The sequence below is a fragment of the Spinacia oleracea genome, chromosome 3 (assembly GCF_020520425.1).
Source record: "Spinacia oleracea cultivar Varoflay chromosome 3, BTI_SOV_V1, whole genome shotgun sequence".
Classification (NCBI taxonomy): domain Eukaryota; kingdom Viridiplantae; phylum Streptophyta; class Magnoliopsida; order Caryophyllales; family Amaranthaceae; genus Spinacia; species Spinacia oleracea.
Genome location: NC_079489.1, coordinates 33804500 through 33830908, shown reverse-complemented (window position 1 = coordinate 33830908; position 26409 = coordinate 33804500). Strand labels below are relative to the sequence as shown.

General features: G+C 36.6%; 1 protein-coding gene across 1 annotated transcript; it reads left to right on the top strand.

Annotated features, from left to right (window-relative positions):
* Positions 1-8880: 8880 nt before the first annotated feature.
* LOC110779218 (uncharacterized) lies at positions 8881-25722 on the top strand. The gene is made up of 18 exons (XM_021983755.2): positions 8881-9610; positions 12054-12597; positions 12931-13155; positions 18688-18779; positions 19884-20094; positions 21356-21537; positions 21646-21885; positions 22653-22834; positions 22992-23085; positions 23164-23220; positions 23308-23442; positions 24006-24074; positions 24170-24283; positions 24507-24668; positions 24758-24886; positions 24975-25076; positions 25159-25238; positions 25316-25722. Exons 1-18 carry the CDS (start codon positions 9068-9070, stop codon positions 25584-25586), a joined length of 3432 nt encoding a protein of 1143 aa, XP_021839447.1. The 5' UTR covers positions 8881-9067; the 3' UTR covers positions 25587-25722.
* The last annotated feature ends 687 nt before the right edge of the window (positions 25723-26409 follow it).

Sequence of the window (26409 nt, the reverse complement as noted above, 5' to 3'; positions counted from 1 at the left end):
TTCAGATAAACTTTTGGTTTTTGTATTTTTTTTTTTGGAAAAAGGAATGAGTTTTTAAAGAACCGTCGCCTAAATGGGTTACAGTGATTTCCCGGAATACAGTTGCCTATTAGTGGGCCACCGGAATAACTTATTATTAATAGTATTTGAAATACCGTTACTTTTTCGCAGGAAGGAAAACGAGACAAAGTTAAGCGGTTACTTGGCAAGAAATGGGGCGAAGTGGCCCGTCAATTTGTCTAAAACGGAATAATTGTTCGTTGGAAAATTCCAGCGCGTGCAAGTGAGCGCTGAAATTTTTCCAGCGCTTGCTTTTGAGCGCTGAAAATTCCAGTGCACATCTTCTTTAAATTCGAGCAACGCAGCGACAGTTCGCCATTTTTGCTTCTGCGTGTTCGAGTTCTCTCTCAACATTCGTCATCAATTCTGCTCGGATTTGCTCAATTTCTTCACCAAAATTGTTTCCAAGTCGCTCTAGATCACGTATATGTAAGTAATTTTGAGTTTAACTTGAGTTTTGGCTTAATTTTGAGTAGAAATTCGTATGAAATCTCATGCCCAAATTGAATTGGGGTTTTTGATTTTTACCCCAATTTCTTGCGATTGTTTGCTTATATGAGATGTTTATAACATGTATAAGTGTCTAGGCATGTTAATTTCTGCAAGTATATGTTGATTTGGGCAATTTTGAACTTGTTCAATATTAGCCCCCAAGTGTGCCTACGAATTGGTATTGGGGACACAATTAATGTAGGTGTTCTTGGTGCATTACTTGCGGTTTACATAGTCTATGGATGATAGAAAACGTATGATTTTGATGTTCGGAGTAGTTCGTGGTCAATTTCGCATGTATGAATTTTATTACTAATTATGAACTTAGCAACATGTTCACACTTAGGGAACAAAATTGTTTGCTGCCACTAGCTTGTCGTGTTCGGAATTTCAAAGTGTAATTACTTGCATTACTTGGCTCAAGGTGTGATGCCTTATGTTTTTCGTACTTCTTGCGAAATATAGTATTTCAGGTGATACCCGCTTCTGAGGGAGATGCCTCGGACTACGTGGTACATCCACGGATAGCTCCTTCTCGTGCGATGAGACGAGAGAACCTCATTTTATACTGTTAGGTTATGACAAATATAAATCATATATTTCATGCGGAAAAACCATAAAGCCAGGAATCCAAATTAATTGCCACATAGTCAATTAGCATAATTTAGGATACATACATGTGATGCGTGCCTTCCCTTGTTGCTCCCGAACCGAACAAGAACAAGTTTAGGACTCCAAATGTCGCCCCTCCGTAAATAGTACATAGCACGTTCAGATCCGCCTTAGATTCAATTAACTAGAATATTATCTAAGGTATTATGATTTATTCGAAAGCTTTAGTTATTAGTTTTAGGCAAATTAATAAATTCGTTTAAACTTAAACTATATGAATACTTGATTATTGTGATGTATAAATTGTGATTATGAATAATTTATAGGGAGGAAATATCGGACTTAGATTTCCACTAGGATTCAAATAACTAATTCTATCAGAAATCTAGTTAAATTAATCCATTAGAATTTAACTTTTAATTAAACACTAAACATATAATTCTTGTGGAATTAGGAAAACAATTAAGCAATCCTAAACGACCAAGGATTCGTAGCATTGCACAAACACACGCACACACGCAGCCCACGAGGGGCGTTGTGCGCGGCTAGGCCCAAGGCAGGCTGGAAGCACGCGGCCCAACCTTGGGCGCTGCTGCTAGGATTCGCCTGGCTCGCTTGCTGCGGGCTTGGCCATGCCTTGCTCGCTGCTTGCGGGCCTCGTTGGCCTTGCTGCGCGCGGGCTTCGCTAGGCGCGGACCTGGCTTCGTGCTGGGCCTTGTGTCTAGCAAGCTCGTCCGACGAACGTTTCGTACGTTGCGCTTCCGATTCGTTTTCCGATTCTGAAATTTATTTCCGATTCCGGCGATATTTCCGATTCCGATAATATTTCCGTTTCCGGCAATATTTTCGATTCCGGCAATATTTCTATTTCCAATAATATTTTCCTATACGTACCATGTTTACGTTTCCGGCAACATCTACGACTTGGATAATATTTATATTTCCGTTACGATCCATATTTCCGTTTCCGGCAATATCATCGTTTTCGGAGTATTCATATTTTGCCTTTCGACGATTTCAGCTCCCACTGGAACCGGGATCCGTCGATTCCGAATATTCATGATTAGAGTATTTAATTCACTTAAATACTTGATCAGTTCACGTACTATTTGTGTGACCCTACGGGTTAAGTCAAGAGTAAGCTGTGGATTAGTATTATTAATTCCACGCGAACTGAAGCAGCCTCTAGATAGGCATTCAGCTCACTTGATCTCACTGAATTATTAACTTGCATAATTAGTTAATACTGAACCGCATTTATTAGACTTAGCATTGAATGCATACTTGGACTAAGGGCATTATTTCCTTTGGTCTCCCACTTGTCCTTAGGGACAAGTGTGCATTGCCTAATTCCTTTGTCGCTCTATGCTTGCTCATTAACATAAGGTAAGAGTAGTCATCCTTATTATGTCCAGAGGTATTTCTCGGTTTCAGAGTTCAACTGATCAAATAAACAGATAATCATAGCCTATGATTCATCTGAGCACGACCATGCATTTTACAGTTTCTAGCTCTCTGAGTGGCCTTGTACAACTTTTAGCATCTCATCCCGATTTATGGGAGGACAATCCCAATCTTGTGCTCTTGAGGTTAAACTTCGTTTGATAGGTGATTACTTGAGCGTTGCCGTTATAGCCTCCTTTTACGGTGCGACGGTTGACAACGTCAAAGTAACCAGTTCTCAAACAAGTAACCTCAAATCACTCAGGTATTAAGGATTAGTGTCTAATAATGTAATGAAATTTACTTATGACAGATTTTCATCTCTTATAGTAAAGTTTCACAGGTCTGACCGATACTAGTCTTATCAAAGTAACTATCTATGCAAACGATTGTGACATTGCCATGTCCACATAGTTCAAGAAACAGAACTACTAGTCATCTTGCATTCTAGTCGTCTAGCGTTTTCTATGCGTCCACCTTTATAGAAAACTTCCGACCAGGGACCATTTCAACTTTTGACATTCAAGTTCACTTGATAGACATTTCTTAGTCACAGAACTGGTCCTGACAGTCTATCATGAATATATCGTCAAATTTGAAGGGACTCATCATTTAATAAACCACAAAATTAAATGGAAAAAATGAATTCTATTCATTTATACGAATGGTTAAACAAAATGTTTTACAAAGTATTAAACTCTAAAACTTTAAAACATTAATTAAGGACATCAAAGCCATTCTCCAACATGCTTGATTCCCATAGCTGCAGTGTGCGAGTTGTGCTTCGCTTGCGGCAGAGGTTTAGTTAATGGATCTGAGATGTTGTCGTCAGTTCCAATCTTGCTTATCTCGACTTCTTTTATTTCAACGAACTCTCGTAGAAGGTGAAATCTACGAAGTACATGCTTGACTCTCTGGTGGTGTCTAGGCTCCTTTGCCTGTGCAATAGCCCCGTTATTGTCACAATATAGAGCTATTGGTCCTTTAATGGAGGGGACTATACCAAGTTCACCTACGAACTTCCTTAGCCAAATAGCTTCCTTTGCTGCTTCATGTGCAACAATGTACTCCGCTTCAGTTGTTGAATCCGCAATGGTGCTTTGCTTAGCACTTTTCCAGCTTACTGCACCTCCGTTGAGGCAGAAGACAAACCCAGACTGTGATCTGAAATCATCCTTGTCGGTTTGGAAACTTGCGTCCGTATAGCCTTTAACAATTAATTCATCATCTCCACCATAGACCAGGAAATCATCTTTGTGCCTTTTCAGGTACTTCGGAATATTCTTGGCGGCAGTCCAATGCGCCTCTCCTGGGTCTGACTGGTATCTGCTCGTAGCACTGAGTGTGTATGCAACATCCGGGCGTGTACATATCATAGCATATATTATTGAACCAATCAATGATGCATATGGAATCCCACTCATTCGTCTACGCTCATCCAGTGTTTTTGGGCATTGAGTCTTGCTTAGAGTCATTCCATGAGACATGGGTAGGTAGCCTCGCTTGGAGTCTGCCATATTGAACCTTTCAAGCACCTTATTGATATAAGTGCTTTGAATAAGTCCAATCATCCTTTTAGATCTATCTCTGTAAATCTTGATGCCCAGTATGTACTGTGCTTCTCCTAGATCCTTCATCGGAAAACATTTCCCAAGCCAAATCTTGACAGAGTTCAACATAGGAATGTCATTTCCGATAAGTAATATGTCGTCGACATAGAATACTAGAAAAGCAATTTTGCTCCCACTGACCTTCTTGTATACACAAGATTTGTCTGCGTTCTTGACGAAGCCAAAGTCACTGACTGCTTCATCAAAACGTATATTTCAGCTCTTTGATGCTTGCTTCAATCCATAAATGTATTTCTTAAGCTTGCATACCTTTTTAGCATTCTTTGGATCCTCAAAACCCTCAGGTTGTGTCATAAACACAGTTTCTGTTAAAACGTCGTTTAAGAAAGCGGTTTTGACATCCATCTGCCATATTTCGTAATCGTAATATGCATCGATTGCTAACATTATCGAATAAACTTTAGCATTGCAACTGGTGAAAAGGCTTCATCTTAATCCACACCGTGGACTTGCATGTAACCTTTCGCAACCAATCTAGCTTTGAAAACTTCTAGTTTCCCATCCTTTTCCTTTTTCAGTTTGAAAACCCATTTGCTTCATATGGCTTGGTAGCCATCTGGCAAACCGACCAAATCCCAAACTTGGTTTTCAGACATGGAGTCTAATTCAGATTGCATGGCTTCTTTCCATTGCTTGGAGCTAGGGCTCGTCATAGCTTGTTTGTAAGCTGCAGGTTCATCGCTTTCCAGCAATAGAACTTCGTGGCTCTCGTTTTTCAAAATACCTAAGTATATTTCCGATTGAGACCTATATCTCGTTTGTCAGACCGCAGTGCCTTAATCTTCTTGTCTAACTGATTCTCTACTTCACTCTGAAATTCCTTGAATTTGTCAAAGGATTCAGACTTATGCTTCATTAGGTAGACATAACCATATCTACTGAAGTCATCAGTGAAAGTGATAAAGTAGCTGAAACCACCTCTAGCATTTGTACTCATTGGTCCACATACATCTGTATGGATTAAACCCAATAGTTCAGTTGCTCTTTCTCCAACTTTAGAGAAAGGTTGTTTTGTCATTTTGCCAAGTAAGCATGATTCGCACTTACCATAATCCTCTAAGTCAAATGGTTATAGAAAGGTAAATCCCTTAGTAAGGCTCGGCCCAAGGCAGGCTGGCAGCACGCGGCCCAACCTTAGGCGCTGCTGCTGGGCTTCGCCTGGCTCGTTTGCTGCGGGCTTGGCCATGCCTTGCTCGCTGCTCGTGGGCCTCGCTGGCCTTGCTGCGCGGGGGCTTCGTTAGGCGCGGGCCTGGCTTCGTTAGGCGGGGGCCTGGCTTCGTGCTGGGCCTTGCGTCTAGCAAGCTCGTACGACGAACGTTTCGGTCGTCGCGCTTCCGATTTGTTTTCCGATTCCGGAATTCATTTCCGATTCGAAAGATATTTAATATTTCCAATTCCTGAATTTATTTCCGTTTCGAACAAATATTTAATATTTCCGATTTCGGAATTTGTTTCCGATTCCGACAATATTTCTGATTCCGGCAAAAACTATATTTCCAATAATATTTTTCGATACGTACCATGTTTCCGTTTCCGGAAACATCTACGACTTAGATAATATTTATATTTTCGTTACGATCTATATTTCCGTTTCCGGCAATATCATCGTTTCCGTAGTATTCATATTTTGCCTTTCGACGATTTCGGCTCCCCCTGGAACCGAGATCCGTCGATTCTGAATATTCATGATTGGAGTATTTAATTCACTTAAATACTTGATCCGTTCACATACTATTTGTGTGACCCTACGAATTCAGTCAAGAGTAAGTTGTGGATTAATATTATTAATTCCACTCGAACTGAAGCGGCCTCTAGCTAGGCATTCAGCTCACTTGATCTCACTGAATTATTAACTTGCATAATAAATTAATACTGAACTGCATTTATTAGACTTATCATTGAATGCATACTTGGACCAAGGGCATTATTTCCTTCATATACAACCATAAAAAATTTCATTCTTTACGAGTTACAATCTTAAACTTTCATTTTTGTTAATTAAAACCTAAATCTTAATCCAGTTAGAACCTCATGTCAGATTCCAGCAAAAATAATCGGAAAGGGATATCATTAATATATTTTCATCCCTTTTAAATAATTTTCAAATAAAAAAAATTAATCAAAGTATAAAAAATTACTATCTCCAGAACCATCATCTTCTCAATCCTCATACTTAGAGAGTAGTGAAAGCAGTTATTCATCATAATAATTAGATGAATCACCCACATCAATCATTTTGCAATTCTCCCCTTCGAATCAAACTTCTCCCTCACACTTCAGCAAAAGTTCATACATTTCCTTCTTGCTAAAGTGACCCCAAAACACTTTCACAATATAAAAACACATAAATTCAACAACCAAAAAAATACCCTAACCCATATCTCATTTTCTTGTTGTTTTCATCTGCATCATATTCAAGCAAAAATAGGGTCTCTAGGACCCAAATCGTCGAAATCCATAAAACTCACATCATCAACAACCACAACTCAATCTTCAGCACTATCATCTTCACTCTCCATCACACTTAGCAATGGTGGAATTTAAGTAGAAAATAAAGGGGGAGAATGCCGAAAAATGGGTTGGTTCTGTTGTTTGTGAGGTCTTTGTTTGTGGTGATGGGGAGAATAATAAAGGGGTTCAAGCTGGGGCTGCTATGTGCCTGGGGGAGAGTGGTGATTTCTCAAGCTCCTCTTTTGACAAATTTGAGAGAGAGAAGAGTGAAAGAGTTGAGGGAGGAGTTGAGATGGAAGAACAATCAATATGGACTAATTGAGGGAGGAGTTGAGATGGAAGAACAATCAATATGGACTAATTGAGGGAGGAGTTGGGAAGATGGAGTTATTGAGGAGGGAGTTGAGAAATGGAAGAAAAAAATAGAGTTTTTTTATTTTTATTTTTGATTAATGTCATTTTTAAAAAAACATTTAATTTGGATGAAAATATATTAATGATATCACTTTCTGATCGTTTTCGCCGGAATTCGATTTGAGGTTGTAATTTAATGAGTAGGACTAAGTTGTAGGTTATAATTAACAAAAATAAAAGTTTGAGGTTATAACCCGTAAAATGTGAAGTTTTTTAGATTGTATTTGCCAAATTTTCCTTATTTATAATTAATTATTATTACTACATAAGTATTTATCTATATAATTAAAGCAAAGTGGTGGGCTATGAGAGGTGAGAAAACCCCCAATACTCCCCTCTCAGCTATGCACATCATATGCCACGTACGCCAAACCCATTAAAAAGGCAACCATTCAATCGTTCACCAATCAAGCAAGGAGTAAGGATAAAGTATCTTAAATGGTGACAATCTAACTTAATTAAAGTCAAAGTTTCCAAAATAAGCCTAAAGACATCAAGAATAAGGAAGAAATAATATAATTTCCAAAATAAACCTAAACAAATATCTGACAGACTATAAAAAAATAAAAAGAATAGTATGTACAAAAGTAATCTACAATGCCATATATTTTTTCTAGAGAAAAAAACCAAAATTATAAGGTACATTGAGTACATACACCGTGCACACATTTTCCCCTTACATATGGAACCGTATACCTAAGTTTGACTAACACATCTAAGGTACATCGAGTACATACACCGTGCACCATTTTCCCCTTACATATGCATATCATGTTTGATTATTTTTTACTTGATTGTTTTTTTTTAACATTAGATTCTCTTAAACCATGCGAAAAATAAGAGTTTACATTTGATGAATTATTAAAATTGAATTTTAGAGTATACAATCACAAAAATTGGTTAATAAATCATCATGTAGTTTTAAATTTCGACTTTTAGTTCCTTCGTATACTTGCTGAGTTGTTTCTTCTGTTTTCAGAAAAAGAGATATTCATTGTCATGTAATCTTAGGATGTGCAATTAGCATGAACTTTATAATTACCGATTGTCATGGACAAACTGATTTCATGAACTTTACAATTACCAATAATTTATCCCTTTTCAAAGCCAACTTTTGAGAAGTTTGATGTTCACCGAATTTATCTAACGTTCCTCTAATCAATCAATATTTAAATTGCTTAAGCAATAAAAATAAAATAAAACTTGCTCTTAATAGCCCATGTAAATAATATTATTTCTTAATCTTTTGCAAAACATATCATGTACTTCGTTTATCAACAATTTTGTTTTATAAATAATCCCTTATATATGTTATAACCATATGATTATATTAGGATTAAAGTTATGTTGTCCATATGAAAATTCAAGTAAGCATAATGTGCATAGACAATATGAATATAAATTTCGATGCAATTTTTTTGATAAGACGCATAATTTCATTAAGATTATAAAGTGTCCACATAAAATCTCTAGCACACAACACGTGCAAAATGCTATAATAATAAGAAAATTACAAATATATCATTAAATCTAAGAATAGCTTACACAATAATAAACTAGTTATTATTTATTACGGAGTACTTAAGCTCTATTCTGTTCGGCATATTTCAGACAAAATAATTTCAGATAAGTTCAAATAATATAATTTCAGAAAAAAATAAATTTTTTTTAGACATTTTTACAAACAAATAAATTTATTTCATAAAAAAATAATTTATTTTTAATATAATTTATTTTGATAATCAATTAATTTTTATATAAATTCATACAAAATAAGTCAAATAAAAATACAGTTTCGTTTCAGTTTAATTCAATTCCGCTCAAAACAACAACCCCTTAATATATTCGAAGGCAGAGGGTTTGCAGCAGCGCTACCTCGAGTAACATCGAGTTCGACTGCCCTTTTCCCACCAAAACACAGCCCTCCTTAATTTCTCATTAGCCTCTCTCTCACATTAACCACCATGAAGCATACTCCCACCGCCGGTGAACAATCAAAAGGGCAAGAAGCTCAAATGGACCCTGCCGAAAGCACCGGCTTCGATCCAACGGTGGATATTAGCTCTCAGCTTATGCAACGCTACTCATCCTCCTCCGCTCCACAGCACCGCCACCTCATGGCCACAGCCGCCGCCGTAAAATCTATTCTTCTCGAAGACTCCCTCCCTCTCTCTCCTCTCTGCTACTTCGCCGCCACCATTAACGCCTTATCTCAGCCCCAGAACGATGCCGCTTCTGCCTCTGCTCTCGCCACTTTTCTCTCCATTGTTCTATCGCTTGTTCCAGAAGATTACATTAATCCGGAGAAGGCAGCGGAGGCGGCTGCTATTTTGGTTAGGGTTTTGGGGAGCGAGGAGGGAGAAATGGTGGTAGGGTCAGCTTCCAGTGCTAGGTGTGTGGTTAAGTGTTTAGGGATTTTGCTAGGGTTTTGTGATTTGGAGGATTGGGATTCTGTTGAATTGCCCTTCCAAACCTTGCTTAAATGGTCCATTGACAAGCGTCCTAAGGTAATAGTTCACCCTTTGTGTTAATCTTACTTGTTACTTGGTACTTCCTCTGCTCTTTAATAATTGAACATTTTGACTTTCACCCTTGCCCTTGCACAACTTTGACCATTGAAAGTATATTATTATTTGCTAATGAGGTAGATTCTTGCTCTACAATGTTTCCTTTAATGGCATATAATTTCAAATACTCCTCTTGAACTTGGTTTGGTTGTGAAAACAATCAAAACACTCCCTCCGTTTGGTGTGGGTGTAAAAAATGATTTTCCCCTTTTCAATGATTTTAGGCCCTATTTGGTTCATTTTTAGTAAAGGAAAGGAAGAGAAAAAATGATTTTCCCCTTTTCAATGATTTTAGGCCCTATTTGGTTCATTTTTAGTAAAGGAAAGGAAGAGAAAAGAAAGGAAGGGAAAAGAAAGGAAAAGAAGTGAAAGGAAATAAATTTTATTTTCCAGTGTTTGGTTTGAGGGAAAGAAATGAAGGGAAGAGAAATGAAATATAAATGACAGCTTTTAATTTTCTCTTTCCTTCCGAATTCCTCCAATATTGGGAGGAAAGGAAAGTGAAAATTTTATAAAGGAGCTTTCCTTCCAATTCCCTTCTTTCCTTTCACTTCCCATATAATTATTTGTACCAAATACAGGAAACCTTATTTTACCTTTCTTTTCTTTTTCTTCCAATTCCTCCCAACCAAATAAAGCCTTAAGTTGTTTGGTTGGGCAAGGAATGGAAAACAATTTTCCATAACTCCCTCAAAGGAAACCACTTTTCCTTCTTTCCTCCTTACCTCCCCTCATTTCTTCCCCTCAATCTTCACTATCTTCTCCCATTTTCTTTTACTGTACCAAACAACGCAAAACTAGTTTGGAATTGTGTTTTCCTTTGAAAAATGTTTTCCATGGAAAATCATTTTACAATGAAACTGTTTTCCACCAAACCAAACGGAGCCTTAGCTGGTGAACATTCTAAGGAGATGGAAGCAATTATATACTATTATTTGCTAATGAGGTAGATTCTTGCTCTACAATATTGTTTTTAATGGCATATCGTTTCAAATACTCTTTTTGAGCTTTGTTTGGTTATGAAATCAATCAAAACACTCTAAGCTGGTGAGCATTTTCAGGAGATGGAAAATCCAGGCAGTAATCACTGGCTTATTTGGTATATATAGGAGCCCTTTCGAAGTAATTAGAGGCGTTTTGGGTATTTCGTCATTCCATGAGTAGATTGTAGGGGAATTTGGTGGAGAAAAATTGTTGTTTGTTTAAACATTTTGTATTATGCTTGTTAATTTTAGAGAAAGTCTGTTCACCTTACATTCTCCCTCCGTTTCATATTAATAATGGTTATACTTTGACTCTTGACACTATTCACAAATTTCAATTTGATCAATTTTTATTTATGAGCAAGGAATAATATGTTCGTGTGAGATTTTGTTTGATGCGTCTCGGTATGTACTTTCGGAATATCAACTTTGTATAAATTTTACGAATACAAAATTAGAGATATTATGTTCAAACATTTACATTGTCAAGCTTGAAAAAGGTAAAGTGTTGCCATCATATCGTAACGGAGGGAGTGTTAGATGGATAAAAGTCTGTTGGGTAGGGAGGGGGAGACGGGTTATGTTGCCCTTTTTTTCTTGACTGATTTAATAAATATACATACATACGGATGTGTGCAAGTACCCTTTTAATACACCATCTCTGCTTCCCAATTGTACAAAGATCATTGATTACACCAACAAAATTTCATGGATGTCACGTCTGATACACCTCAAGGTCCTTGCTAATGTCTGCAAACCTGTTGCACCTCTGCCCCTGTTGCTTTATTATTATGGGATAGCTCAATACGCAATACCCTTGAGTTTGTTTTAGGTTATGTTCATGTCACCTTGTTCTCGCTTATTTTAATTAAGTTCATATAAGTTTCAGATAAGTTATGTTTCGGGATAAAAGTCTAATTAAGTAAAGTCCAGGGCAAATAAGTTACTAGATGTTTAAGTAAGTTAAATTCAGGTGACGAGACCGGACCCTAACGGTTCAACTTTCGAGTGGGACTAGCTTAGGACAAAACTTTCGTATCAGTGGATGGTTTTCTGATGGTTGACACCCATAGCTATTCTCATAATATTAAATATGTCAGGTTTTATTTTGTGGATGTAATTAGCCATGTTATTGTTGGCTAGCCTGTTGTATTTTTCTTTGTATAACTACTAACAACGTTTTGGAAACGAGTTCCAAATTATCTAATTCATTTAATGCCGGAGAGAGTCTCAAGTAGAAACTGAAAGAACTACAGCAGTTGGTCTTTTATTATAAAATCTGTAAAAAAGATTTTGGAATGTCGATACTATATCTAACGCACTATTTCCATGAATGATAGGAAATTTATTCGTGCTGTGACTTGAAATAGTCCTAATAGCTTTGTTTTCTTATGTTGCAGGTTAGAAAATGCGCCTTAGTGTATTTAGAGAATGCTCTTAAATCTTTTCAATCTGAGACTGTGAAAAGAAAGGCAAGCATATTGGTTATGTCTTTGCTGGAAAGCTACATGTCTATTGCAGTAAAATTGGGTATAATACAAAAGGTAGACGAGTCTGGAAGTGAGAGACAATGTGAAACTGAGCAGTTGGACGTTGTCCATGCGTTGAGCGTTGTGAGGGTTGCTTTGCCATATATCTGTGACAAAAGTATCAAAAAAACAATTTTGAAATTAATCGAGCTTCTTGATTCACGCTCTTCTACTTTTACAAGGCCTGTTCTTAATGCTATTGAAGCATTATTAGAAAAAGTCGAAGGTGGAATTATCGTGCAAGTGGCTGAGGACATAATTGATGCACTCTCATCATTTATATCTTCAGAAACGAACCCCAATGACAGCATCATTTCTGCAGCAAACTTACTGAAGATTTCTCTGGACAAACTTCATTCAGAAGACACTGACAAATGGAACAAGAGTCTTTCTGTTGGAGTTAATGCTATTGCAGGTGACTGCTGCTGACCCTTTTAATATACTTTGATAGTTTTCTGAGGTTCGCACCCGCATAAATTATCGTCTTCTCAAGCAGATGGAAGAAGTATTGTGATATTTGCTTGGGACTTGGGAGTTGATTTTTACTCAATATTATCCTATCATAATTCATTTTTTTCCAGCTATTATCCTTATACAGTTTGATCACGTGCACGAATCAGAAGGCTTATATTGTTCTTGATTTTACATTGTTTCCTATGGAGTATATACAATTCTTTTATTATATTTCGAGAGATAGAGATATGAATTATTGTTCTTTGCTCCTTGCCTTTTCTATTTTGACTGGCAGGCCTTCTTACACGTGAGGATGAAGTTGCTTCAAAGTCTTCAAATATTTTGAAGAACTTGATTGTTGACCAGTTGTCTGATGACATTGAGTCCCAACCAGCTAATGGCGAGGAATCAAAAGGAATTACATCTATGTGCTCAACCTTCATGGAAATGCTAGATTCTTTAGCTGGGATTCCCAATGAACATACACTAGCTGTTCTATCAGTTCTGTTCCTCAAACTTGGTAAGCAGACTCAAAAGTACTTTTTATTGTGGTTTTTCATGTTTTATTCCTCAATGAATTTGAAGTCTCAAATCCTTCAACTCTACTTATTTTAAAGATTGGAATGTTAGTTGAATGTCCCCTCACGAGAACTTGTGCTTGACATGTACATCACTTTACAAATTTTAAGACTGTTCCATTCCAATCTCACTCTCTTTCAGCTTTGTTTGTCGCCATTGTGCCTCTTGTCATTCTTCCTCTGTTGCTGCTTCTATAGTATTTTCAACTATTTCCCTCGAAGATAGGCTACTGCGACTAGTGAGTCTCCCTTGTTAATGGCTTGGTGTTCCTCACTAGTTGCAGTAGCCCACTCTCCGATTACTTCCTGGCCCTCAATTAATTTGTCCACCATCAGGATTTATAGCATATTCGTCTCCATTAAGTCATTACTCGCATGGCCCTCATCCCCCTTGACCCCGGTTTCATTATCACTTATCACAATAGCGTGGTCATAGTTCTATTTCCTTCTGCTCTCTAGATCAATTACTACTTCGTCACAGTTGTATTGGGTTTGGTTTACCATTTGCAGGTCCGGGCCCAAATGATATGGGGGCCTTGTGCTAGAGTTAAAAAATAGGCCTAGAAAAACAATTACTTTATAAAATTTAAAGGAAACAATAATGAAAAAGGAAAATTTTCTACCGAGTACTCCATATGCAGGTGATAGCTACAGACAGTACAAACTACAAATTACAATTTTGTTGAAAAAAAATTAAGAAAATGGTAGAGCCTACTGCCTACACCAACACGTGAAGTCAAGAAAGCATGGGAAAGTAGGAGGGTAAACTAAAGAAAGAGACAAAGGGGAGGAGTATAATTATTTATTTCTACTTTTCGGGCTTTCATTGAAATTTCTAACCCAATTTTGGATTTTTGGGGCCCCTTACTTCCCGAGACCCTATTCCGTGTCTCATTTTGGCCCGGTTCAGGGCTGGGCCTGACCATTTGACAAAGTGGTTCCCTATAATTTTTCAAATTGACAAGAATTGTTCCTTAGGCAAATCCAACAGATATAATCGTACAAAGCACACTTATAAACATTACTCTTCATATAGGTTCTTCCAAAAACTTAACTTCCATTGAAACAAAGCGATAGATCCTCCCTACATAATACTTTATAGTCTCTCCATGGCCCTTTGTCAAGAATGTAACTCGATCAGCTACTGGAGGAAACAACATCTGAAAAGTAGACAAGGAACTCTCTTATTAACACAACCTGCTTTAAAACGATAGAAATTCAAAGTTAACGGAACAATTTGCATAGACTAAATACACACATAATGCACCAAATCTCTTCAACACTTAGAGCACACAAGCATGATTAAGAAATTAATATATTGAACAAATAAATCAACAAGGCTAAATTAAAATAAATAAAACTTGACTCGACTCGTATGCACATAGAAAGAATATTCTATCCTATATTCCCTTCTTAATTCTACCCCACTTATAAACCAAAAAAAATGAACAACTCGAAATAAATTAAACTAAACAAATTTTGGAATTAATTAATTTATGAATTAATAATCAGATTTCCGGGTTAAAAAATTTTATTTCTTTCTGTAATTTCGGATTTCCGAAGTAATTTCCAAATTCGAATTTGAAAAGCAACACAGAATCACTTTTTGCCAAAAATACTTGCAACAAACCTAAATCCTCAAAATAAATTTATGTTCTATTTCAAAATCCAACTTGCTTCTAAATCCTCAACAACTTGGTTCATTCTCAAAACTTGGTTAACTAGGCACCTAAAACCTTTAGTGATAATTCTGTATGTTTTTTTAGATGGAAGCATTTTTGGAAGGGGCTTTGCGATGAAGTTTAGTTTGCTTGAAATGCTATAGAAAACAGTTAGTTTATGTTGACTCCTTCAATAATCATGGGTTTATAGGCTTGTCTAATATGTCTTGTGTGGATTACTTTAGGACTTTAGGTAGTAATATCACATTTACGGTGAATTAAAGCAAACTGTTTAAAGAAAAAATAAAATCAGTCAATACAAAGTTGAGTATATGCTAATACAACAACAACAACAACAACAACAACAAAGCCTTAGTCCCAAAATGATTTGGGATCGGCTAACATGAATCGTCGTAGGAGATCGTCATTGTCACCAATCAAACCAGAAAGGAGCGTGAAGTAAAAAAAAAAAAACAAGGAAGAGAAAGTGGAATTAATGAAAGCAAGATAAGAGAAAAATGTATATATATATATTATAGAAGAAATATTGTAAGAGATAATAAAAAATAAGTAAAGTTTAAAATAAATGAATAAGTAAACTTAAAGTTGAGTATATGCTAATGGGCAAACTTAATAATTTTTTTGTACTTTTTAACAGATAAACTTCTGGTTTTTAATGCTCTCCTGTTGAAATTAGAATGTGAATATATTTCTTATCCAGCTGACTTTACCTGGTTTATTTTTAAGTGTCTTTGACAACATAGATTTGTGTATATGGTTGACACCTTGGCGTCCCTTCAAAAAAATTACTTATTATCTAAAGATGAAAGTGTGAAACAAAATACATTAGTAGAATCTCATTCTGAAAGTTAGGTTAGGGCTGTTAAGCCGTCAATTTACTTGAGTCAATGAAGCTTGGAGATGTCCAAGGTCTGCCTTTCAGTATCTCTGAAATGCTTGGGGACATCAACACAGGTATTGGATGTTTCCTAAATGCCAACTGAAAGATTCCTGTCTTCTGAAATGCTTAAATATACTGTTGATGGAGCGGTGCAAAATGCATGTGATCTGGGAGAGTGTGTTTTTGTCTGTATGGCCAAACTTCTGGAGCTGCACTCTTTGTAGACAATTTGAGTTATCTCTCCTTCTAACAACTTAGTTCCACATCATCTCTGTCTCTGTCCTCATGTCTCCAGATTCCTCTGTGGTTATCTGTTTTAAGCCACTGTCCTCTATTGCAGTGTTGAAAGACCATCATTTGTCATCGCTGCGATCTCCCCTTCACCTCTTTCTTGCCAGATCCTTGTTCCTGGATTTTTACACAATCGCTGGAGGTCACAAGCCACATCTGTCATCCATATCCCACCTGTTTCTGTCTCCGTTAATCGACTTTGAATTTCCGGTCTTCAGTCCGGTCAAAGTTTGGACTGATGAACACCCCTAGCCTTGACTAGTAAAAAGGAAGTCGATAGATCCCGTACTAGTATGTAGAAAACAATATCCTTTAGTTTCTCTCAGCTCTTTCTACAGTTCTTAAAAGAAAAATTTGATATGTATATTTAGTGACATAATTAAAGCATGAACTATCTATAGGGTACTTTGTTTATTACTTAACATATCTCATTATTTGAAAGTTGATGTTTTTTCTGGTCCTGTTCTCTTTCCCATGTGCGCGGAGGCATGTATTCATTTCATAAAGTCCTCATCAAAATATTTATCATCAGGTGGGGAAGACTTACATCATGTTTGGAAACCAAGTTAACGTGGAAATGTGAGGAAAAGTAAAACTATGGAAATCTATAAAAAAATAAATTTGAAGAAATATGTGGAAAATCTCTAAATTTTAATTTGTTTGGCTAATTATTATGGAAAACTATGGAAAATGGATTATTACTTATTTTTCACTTGTTTAATTTTATTTGCCACATGATTCCACAATTTTTCCATCACTTTTGAGGGGAACAGTGTGGAAAATAAAATAGCCAAAATATAACTAATTGATTTCCACATATTTCCACACATTTCATGAGGCACTGTTGCTTTTATGTATTACGGGTTGTTTGCTTCACTAAACTGGAGTGGATTGATATGGCCGTATGGAACCTCATAAGGGAGGCCATACAATGTAAAGTTGTTTGATTTAATATGGGAATATTTGGATCACTTTTACTAGCGTTTATGGAGGCGATATGTGCATGTTATATTTTGTAAATTTTAATTCTTAAGTGGCAAATGTGCTCCTTAATACTCCATGTTAATTTTGTGTGCACATTTTTTCTCCAATATTTTGGTCCTTTACGTATGTGGCACTTTTTTAATAATATAAATAGTTAATGAATAGCACTAATGTCGAATTTCATAAAGAGGATACAAAAAGTCAAACACCTTAGGCGTCCCCTTATAGAATAAAGCTAGTGAATTATAACATCCAAAAATAACATATTTATTTGTACATAGGAGATCCAAAAATGATAAAGTTTGTATGTACTGTGCTAAGTAAAAAAAATACCAGAAAGACAAGGAAAAAAGGACCGCTAGACTTGTAAATACAACAACAACGAAGTGTTAGTCCCAAAATTATTTGGGTTGGCTAACATGAATTGCCGTAAGGGATCGACTGCTAAATATGAAGCAAGAAAAGTAAAAGGTTATGTTAGAGAGAGTAAACACGCAAAATTCACAAAGTAAAGGTCTAGGTAATGAGACACGGAAAATAGGGAACAAGAAAACAAGGCATGTTTAAAAAAGAAGCATGCAGATGTTGAGACGTCGGCATAAAAAGAAGCTAAAGAGAGAGAAGTTGGCAAAAAAAAAAAAGGATAAAAGAAGTCATGTTGAGTTGTTGGCATAAACTCCGCCCAATCTAACACCATATTTTCCTTAATCCCCAGTAAACTCACATCACTCTCAACCACTCTCTTCCAACTTTGTTTTCATCTTTTCCTACCTCTCACAACTCCATCAGTTTGTCACTCTTCAAGCCTTCTAAGCGGCACATCATTTGATATCCGTCTTACATGGCCAAAACACCTTAATCGATTCTCCCTCATCTTGAAAAGTCAATTCACTGCTAGACCTGTGAATAACAAGGTAAAAAAAAGGGAAAAATGGAAAATGGAATTATACTAACAATAACTCGTCGCGCATGCTTGATGACTAACCAAATCCAACAATATCAGTTCAACCCGTCACCCAAAAAAGGATTTCAATTGCTCACTTGCCGAATAACCAGAAGGGAAGAAAAGGAAAATACTATCTCCAAAAAAAAAGACACTTCAGCAAGAATACCCACACGGTCGGAAAAGAAGAAAAGTTGTGATGGTGGCTGGAGCCGCATTGGTGAGGCACTGTTGCTGCTTCTCTCTCCTCTCTCTCTTGTATGTTAGGGTTTGTATCATGGGTGGAAAGTATTGTGAATCCTAGGGTCTTAGGTGGATATGGGTTCTAGGGGGATGAGGTGGAGTTAGTACCTCTTGGTATGAGGTTCCATTAAGCCCCAACCAGACAATAAAATGAATGGAATGGATCCAACTCCACTAAACCCATTCTAAGAGGTACAACAGAACGGGCTCTTATTGTTGCCGCTTCTATTTCATTCAAATTAGAACGTTGAACTTTATCTCTGTTAATATGTACTATAGTACATACTGAATAACTCTTGATAAGTGATTTGTGTGTGTGTCAGTGTGTGCACCGTGCTAAGTGCTAACAGCATCAGCATTGATCTTGTACATTTATTTGCCTATTTTTTTGTTGTCAATTCTTCTTCTTTTCTTTTCATCTCTGATGAGCGTGTTTTTTCTTTTTCAAAAGGCCGCAGTTCATGCTCACATATGAAGAATATTGTCCTTAAGTTGGCAGAGATCTTTACTCATGCCGATGGTAACAAACACGACACGGTTCATGTAAGGGTCTTTATCCCTGTGGTGTTGTGCGCTTGCAAGTTTGTTTATGCTCATATGCTCATCCTTTGGTGTTTGCTCGCGTACACACTGTTCTTTGTGTGCTACTCTTGTCTGTCACGTACAGGGTTGTCAAATCGGGACATCGGTTGTTACGGGTCGGGTATAATTGGTTATGGTATAATCGGATAATATTTTGTGCGGGGTCATTGTGCTCATGCGGATTGAATAAGTGAATTTTTTTTTTGGGTCACTTCGATTTTTGTCGGATGTCGGTTGGATCTGGTCAGTTTTGACAGCCCTAGTCACATACATGCTCATATTGTAATGGTGTGATGTGTGTTCGCATACTGAGTTTCATCCTTTGGATTGGCTCCACGTGAAATACTAGTAAATTTATTCATCTTTGCTCATAAATATTCTGCTAGTGCTGAGAATATGAAGAAAACCATTGTCATCAGGGCAAGTCCTCTTTTTATGGAGTTATAAGGTCTAAGTGCTGGCATGTCTCTAAGTTCTTTAATTTACGAGGGACAGAGGTATTCATAGTTTTGAAGAAGGGAACTAATTTAAACTGAAATTCAAATTTCTTTTTGTTTCCTCATTGTTTTTACGGGTGTCTGATAGTATTTGCTGTAGAGCAGTGTAGAAGAATATATAGTATGCTTTACTGGCTGCATTGTGGCATTTGTATAACTGTAGATGGCCTTGACTATGTTGGATATCTGATCATTTATCTAAAGTTTTACATTTGCGGCTGGAACTACTCAACTACTTAGCTGCAATTATATATGTTTTTTTTTGCTTTTTAACTTCAATTCTTTTTACTTGTGCATTTTTGGTTCTGGCTTTTTGCAAATAGTGTTTGTATTGTATGTGATGTTTTTTCTCCATGTCATGCCTCAATGTGATGCAGGTTCGTGCTTATTAGCTTATCGCTTCGTTAAGCTTTAATTCATATTGTACTTATTTTAACAAAAAATGTGTAGTAGATTTTCAGATACATATTTAACTGTTACTGTGGTTCTTAGCTCTTCTTGCACTCTGTAGCTTCATTCTGTTTGTTAACATCTGCAAATTAACAAAAGGGGTTGGCTGATTTTGCAGTTGCAAAATAGTTTGGGCTGTGCTGTAGTTGCTATGGGAGCTGAAAATGTTCTAAGGCTTGTACCAATTTCTTTTGACGAGGAAAATTCAACATATGCAAACATGTGGATGTTACCCATTCTAAAGAAGTATACCTGTGGGGCATCCCTTGGATATTTCACAGAGCATATTGTCCCCATCGCTCAATCACTCCAAAAGGCTTCCCGTAAAGGTAAATTGAGGCCTGACTGAGGCTTGGAAACTTCTAACTATGTTTATTTGTAAAGCTTTAAAACTTTTATCGTGGAAGGCAATCATCTTGGCCGGCGATTCGTTACATATAATTATATAAATGTTGGACAGAGTTCTCTTATCTAAGAGCGATAACTCATTTAGCCAAGTAATGCTCTCTTGTCAATGCATTTTGTGCCGTATTGGTTTATGAATTCTATGTCTCTTCTTGTGAGAAAAATGATGGAAGAATAAAAGTGATCTTTTAATAGCAAGTAAAAGAAAGTTCTCCTGCCTTTCAACGTCTGCAAAAACTTATTTCCCGGACCCTGCCTTTTGTGAGATTCAGTGTTGGTTTTCCATGTATAGGCATCTTCTCTTGTATTATGGCTGAAACCAAGCCACTTCTTTGGTTCTGCCGTGTCAGGGTTAAGACAAATTAAATTGCAAAATCGCAAGATATTCCTAAATGATAATTAATTTCTAAATGTACTTTTTAAATGTTTGGTCAAATTTTGTACCTTAGACTATACAAATTCTTAGGGAAGATGGTGGGTCCGTCAGACCATCAATTAGTTATATAAAAAGTAATTAAAATTAAGACAAATAAGGTCAAAATTTAATCTATGAAAAGTGAACAGAAGTCCTTTATATGTAATAATTACGAAACAATACCCAAAAGATGGGAAAACAGGTCAAAGGTTGACTTGTCTGCTTCAAAGCATTGTGTCTACTGTTTGACACAAGAACAATGAGGTTTATTGGATAGACTATTTTGAGAACTAATTTTTTTATTAAAGTTACTCAGGAAATAATTTGATGCTTTTATGATATAAATTAAAAAACTGCTAAATTTATTAATGTTAGTATGATATTTAATTTATCTACTTGATTTTCAAGGCATGAGACACATCTTTAAGTGCCAATATTAAAGCATCATTGTTAGGTCTTTAAAGGGAAACTGTTTTTACATCTCATGTCAGCAAATTGAAAATATGTAAAACAAGTCACGATAGGCTTCTTCAATGAAATTTCCTTACGTTGAATTCTTTTCTTTGTTTCTGGTCCTGGGGCCTCATGCAGCATGTTATTTCAGTGTATTGCTTGAGAATTGGTTTGTTGGTGATTACGAGGAACACATTCATTTTTGCTTTGTATATTTTATTCTTTGTAGTTTATTAGTAAGAAGCTGTTTGGTATTGTGTAAATTATGTGGTAAACCAGTTACCAACATTGCAACTTAAAATTGGTGCCTTTTCCAGTTAAAAAGTCAGTAACTGGACAAGATCTGCAGGCTCTTGCCCATGGTTTATGGGGTCTTTTACCTGCATTTTGTCGCCATCCAACTGATGTTAGCAAGAGTTTTCAATCCTTTGCTAAATTGATGCTCGTTCAGCTGAAGAAAGATGCATCAATGCGTGAAGAAATTGCTAATTCCTTGCAGGTTCTAAACTTTCCCCAAATGTTTGATGTGGCATATTTTGAATAGTGCTTTCTAAGTGTCTTAATAGTCACAATTTTGTGTAACCTCTTGATAATCTACCTTGTGTAGGAACTTGTAAAACAAAACAAATGCTTGCCTAAATTTGATGCTGCTATTGTTGAACCCATAAAGCACTCATCTGGCTTTTCAGTGGACGATTATCTAGTGGAGAAGAGAAACTTACTCTCTTATTCCAAGAAAGCTGCTATAAAAAACATCAAGGCGTTATCCTTGTATTCTAATGAACTGCTTCTGGCCCTGATGACTGTTTTTCTTAATTCAAAACCTGCAAAGCGTTCATCTCTAAAGGTATCTTTCATATTATCAGCTCGTCGCAGTATTGAATGTGGTGATAGTTCTTTGTTATTTTAACTATGTGTTTATATTTATGTCTTGCTTGAGAAGATATAAATATTCTCTACTTGTAAAAAGAATTGTGACTCTTTGCCTTGGCTTTACGTATATGAGGTTTTGGATTATGCCTCGGGAATCGATTTGACGTTGGGAATTGGGACAGATTGTCGATGAACACGAGAGATGCTAAATTTTCTCATCAGTGGCATTAAATGGTGGCTATTGGATATGTTTGGGTTATGGCTGGTTGAGTTGGCACAGACTGTGGACTGTAGACGAACACGAGAGATGCTAAAAATTTTCATTACTCATCAGTAAGCATTAAACAGTGGCTGTTGGATAGGTTCACTAACACAATTTCTCTTACAAAAACTTTTTATGACAATATCATGAGGGAACGGACAGTATATCAGTTATGTAAAAAACCAAGATTGCCGGTCAAGGGGTGGGGGGTGGAAATAATGCCATTGAGTTAACAGCCCATGCAATTTTAATATCACAAAATCACGAATGGTTTCCTGACATGTACAGATATACGAGATCAGGCTGTCTTGCTAACAACCTGACTAAAGGTTGTAGTGAAAAGATCTTTCCAACTTTTTACACCCGTTAGTAAATCTTCATACAAAAGCTTATTTCATTATCTAATGTTGTGTTTAACCTCTATACATTACACATTTTGTTGTCTCTAATTTTTCATACCATGGCTTGAATTCACGCAGAAAGCTATCAGTTGCTTGGCCTCAATCTCTGACTCATCTGTCACCAAGAAGATTTTCATTTCTTCTCTTGAGAGGTTTCCGTCGGTGAAGGCAGTTTCTGTATCTGAAGATTCTGATCCGTCAAATGCATTACTTAGTGATGTGCCATCGGATTCAAGTACCATTGGTGAAAATTCACAGTGGTAGGTGATTTCTGTGTAGGCTTTTAATACTCAAACGAAATTTGAAGTTTAAATGTCAGTTAATCAAGAGTCATTTTAATCTAAAGTTTGGTTCTTAGATAATGTTGTGCACATTTTTCTTTCATGATGTATGATAGTTGAATTCAATTTCGCGTAGGTCTTTGATGCTGGATTTAGCCTCATCCATCGTGGAGAGAGCTGATGAGGATCTTGTCGGTTTGATCTTTAAATTGACAAAACATGTACTGCAGGTGTGTCCAGTTTTCCTCAGCTAATTGAAATGTCCAACTTGTATGTGTAGAGCTAATATATATGTTCCTGTGATTTAGGCTGGTGATGGAAAATGTATTACTGAAGCTTATTATACTTTGAGCTGTGTTCTAGAGGTTGGTGCTCAAATTTTAATTTTGAGAATGTTTTTCTTCGAAAGTTTGATATGAATGTTCATTTTCTATATTTTTTGTCTGGTTCAGGAACACCCTTGGTTTTGTTCTTTGAAAATGGATGAGCTAGTCGACCTTATTATGGGCTTGAAGGCTCCTGCTGATATCTCTTCTTTCAGCAATCGCCTAAGTTGTCTTCACTTATTATTGGTCCATTCTCTAAAGGTAGAACTGCTGTATGTATTTATTTCTGTCTATATGACTACATTGCAGAAAAACGCCATGCTTGTTTGGGTCATTTATTCTATTTTGTTGGATTATAAAGTGAACTAGCGGAGAGAAGTGGAGTCGGAGGAAGAAGGGGAAAAGGAGGGGATAAACCCTCAGAGTTGTGAGTTTGCTTTCATTCGTACATCTTAGTGTTTTTTCCCCTTCAGTGGTTGAGCTTAATAGTTAACGCTAAGTTAGAGAGACGGAGACAGAAACTTGAATGTAAAGGCTGCAGAGGCAGTTTCAATACCTGTTCTGTAATGTCCGAGTGTCGTAGTTTTTTGGTACTGCAGATTGGCATTACTGCTTTTGGGTAACTTATCCTAAAGAACTTTGTGGAGCTTTCTGGGAAGTCCTGTTAGTTTTCAACATCAGTAGATTGAAATCGTTATGTGAGGAGGCATATTTCGTGTTGATGTATTAATTTTCTTGTAGCTTTGACCTTTTGGAGTGTTTGGACATTTGTGTGGATTGACAAAATGGAACTGGTATTGACAGTGAGTTATTAAATTCTGCAGAGCAGTTCTGATGTGGAGAACACAAAGCCTTTTCTTATTTTGAATGATATTATACTTGCGCTAAAAGATGTAAGTGCTAAGCTCAAAAGTTAATCTTCGACATTCTTTCACTAAGTTGAGTTCTGGTTTGATATAACTTTTTTTTTGTGCCCTTCTATCTGCAGTCCAGGGAAGAGGCCAGGAAAATAGCTTATGATGTCTTGCTCAAACTAAGTTCCTGCTTAGTAAATTCATCTGACGCAGATTCTGATGGACCATACTACAAACTGATTAGTATGGTAAGTACATTTCTAACTCTCAAGAGAATCCCCACCCACCCACCACACCAAAATAAAAATTAAAAGAACAGACCCAAGATCTCAACCACATGTAAAGTTATTTGATTCAATATCCTTTGCGTAACTATCATTTTAGTGCTCGTGTATGGTTGTTCAATATAAATTTCGTTTATGTATTGCTAGTATCTTTCTGTAATGACTATTGTCTCCACAACATTACCAGATTATGGGGTATCTCTCTGGCCCATCACCTCATATAACAAGTGCAGCCATCTCTGCATTGTCTATGTTTGTATTCAAGGAGCCGGAGCTCTGTGTAAAAGTTCCACATGTAGTTTCCTCTGTTGCGTCTTTGCTACAAACTAAAGCCGTGGAAACTATCAAGGTTAGTGCATTATGGAAAATGTCGTGGTAGTTATTGTTAGTCCATAGCCCATTAACTTGGATGACCATTCTTGTATATCACCTGTGCAGGCTGTTTTGGGCTTCATCAAAGTATTGGTTTCATCTCTAGAAGCAAAGGACTTGCAGAATTTTTTACCAGCTATCATAGATGGAGTTCTTCCATGGTCATCTATCTCAAGACATCATTTCAGATCAAAAGTAACGTTTCGTTGAACATGGCCTATATTTTGCTCATCGATGTGAATGCTCAAATTCATAAGATAGTCTTCCCTCTTATAATTGCTAGGTTACTGTCATACTGGAGATCGTGATAAGAAAGTGTGGTTTTCCTACAATAAAGTCTGCGACTCCTGAAAGATACCAGTCATTCATCAGGAAAGTTTCACAGGTATGATCTATCATATTTGCATCTGCGTTGTAATGTGAAGTATTGCCCTCTTCATTCACGATTTATTGTTTCTCAAATTTAGAATCGTCATGGGAACACAACCTCCAAGGAAGCTGACTCAGCTGATGCGAAGACACAACTTTCAAATGTTCCGATAAATGGGTATGTTTTCTTTTCGTTGCCATGAAGTTTTTTTCTATTGGAGACCCTTGTCATTTTGTTGCTTCTTCATCGATCAGGTCAAAGAAAAGGTCATACGAGGAGACAAATAACAATAGAAACGGTTCAGAATTGCAGAGGAACAAGAGGAGGAATCAAATACAAGATTTCCAGTCTCCTGGTGGCACTAGGAGAAATGTTGCGGGATTTGATAAAAAACCCAATAAATTTAAGCATAATAATAACTCTAAAGCAGGTCAAAATCAAAGAGAGAAGAGATTTGACAGACCCTCCAGCAGTATTCAAAAGAGAAATGGACCAACGAAGGGGAGATTTAGCCGAAAGTCGTAACATGTAGTTGATCTTGTTAGTGTTTAGAGTGTCAATTATTCGGGGTTTGGATAGCTATTTTACTGTTGGTTAAGCACAACTACATTTTAGTTTGTTTTGTAAAATTTTGATTTGATATAAATTCTGCCATTCTCCATTTTGGTTTGTTAGTGTTATGGTTGTTGCGTAGGGCAGCAAGCGAGTCTAAAAGTATCTAAGAATCTGCTGTTGGTATAATAACAATCAACCCACCTGCACCAAAATTTTATCTTTCATTGTCACAACAATTTTATTCCTTAAGATAATTAAGTCCTTTACATTCCAGCCACCAGCTGATTTTGGCATTTGAAGCACACTAAGAGTTCTACATCTCTTGACCTCGATCATCAACTCCACCAATATAAACATTACTTTTATCAAGGTTTACTTCAAACCAGAAGCTTGAGAGAATTGAAGGAAAGCTTTATAAATCATATGAACAGACACCTCGTCAGCCCTTGTAAATATTAACAACTCATCAGCAAACATCAAGTGAGTGATTCCTAATATTTCACATCTAGGGTGAAAGTTAAAATCACGGAGCTTCCGTAATTGTTGCATATGTCTTACTGAATGTATCACTCCGATAGAAAAGAGAAATGATGACATGGGATCGATCACCTTGCCTCAATCAATTTTTTTTGCGGAAAAGGGAAGACAAGTTTTACATTTAATGAGAATACTATAAGAGACAGAAGAAACACAAGAAAAAAAATCCACCTGACGAACATCTCTGGAAACCCTAACTCAATCACATCACATCACGTAAAAAACATCCATTGAATCATATGCTTTTTTTAAGTCC

Excerpts from the sequence above, each read along its gene's own strand:
- LOC110779218 (XM_021983755.2), top strand. The coding sequence starts at position 9,068 with ATGAAGCATACTCCCACCGCCGGTGAACAATCAAAAGGGCAAGAAGCT. Across the intron at positions 22,835-22,991 it reads ATTGGTGAAAATTCACAGTG|GTCTTTGATGCTGGATTTAG; the intron begins GTAGGTGATTTC and ends AATTTCGCGTAG. Across the intron at positions 25,239-25,315 it reads TCAAATGTTCCGATAAATGG|GTCAAAGAAAAGGTCATACG; the intron begins GTATGTTTTCTT and ends TTCATCGATCAG.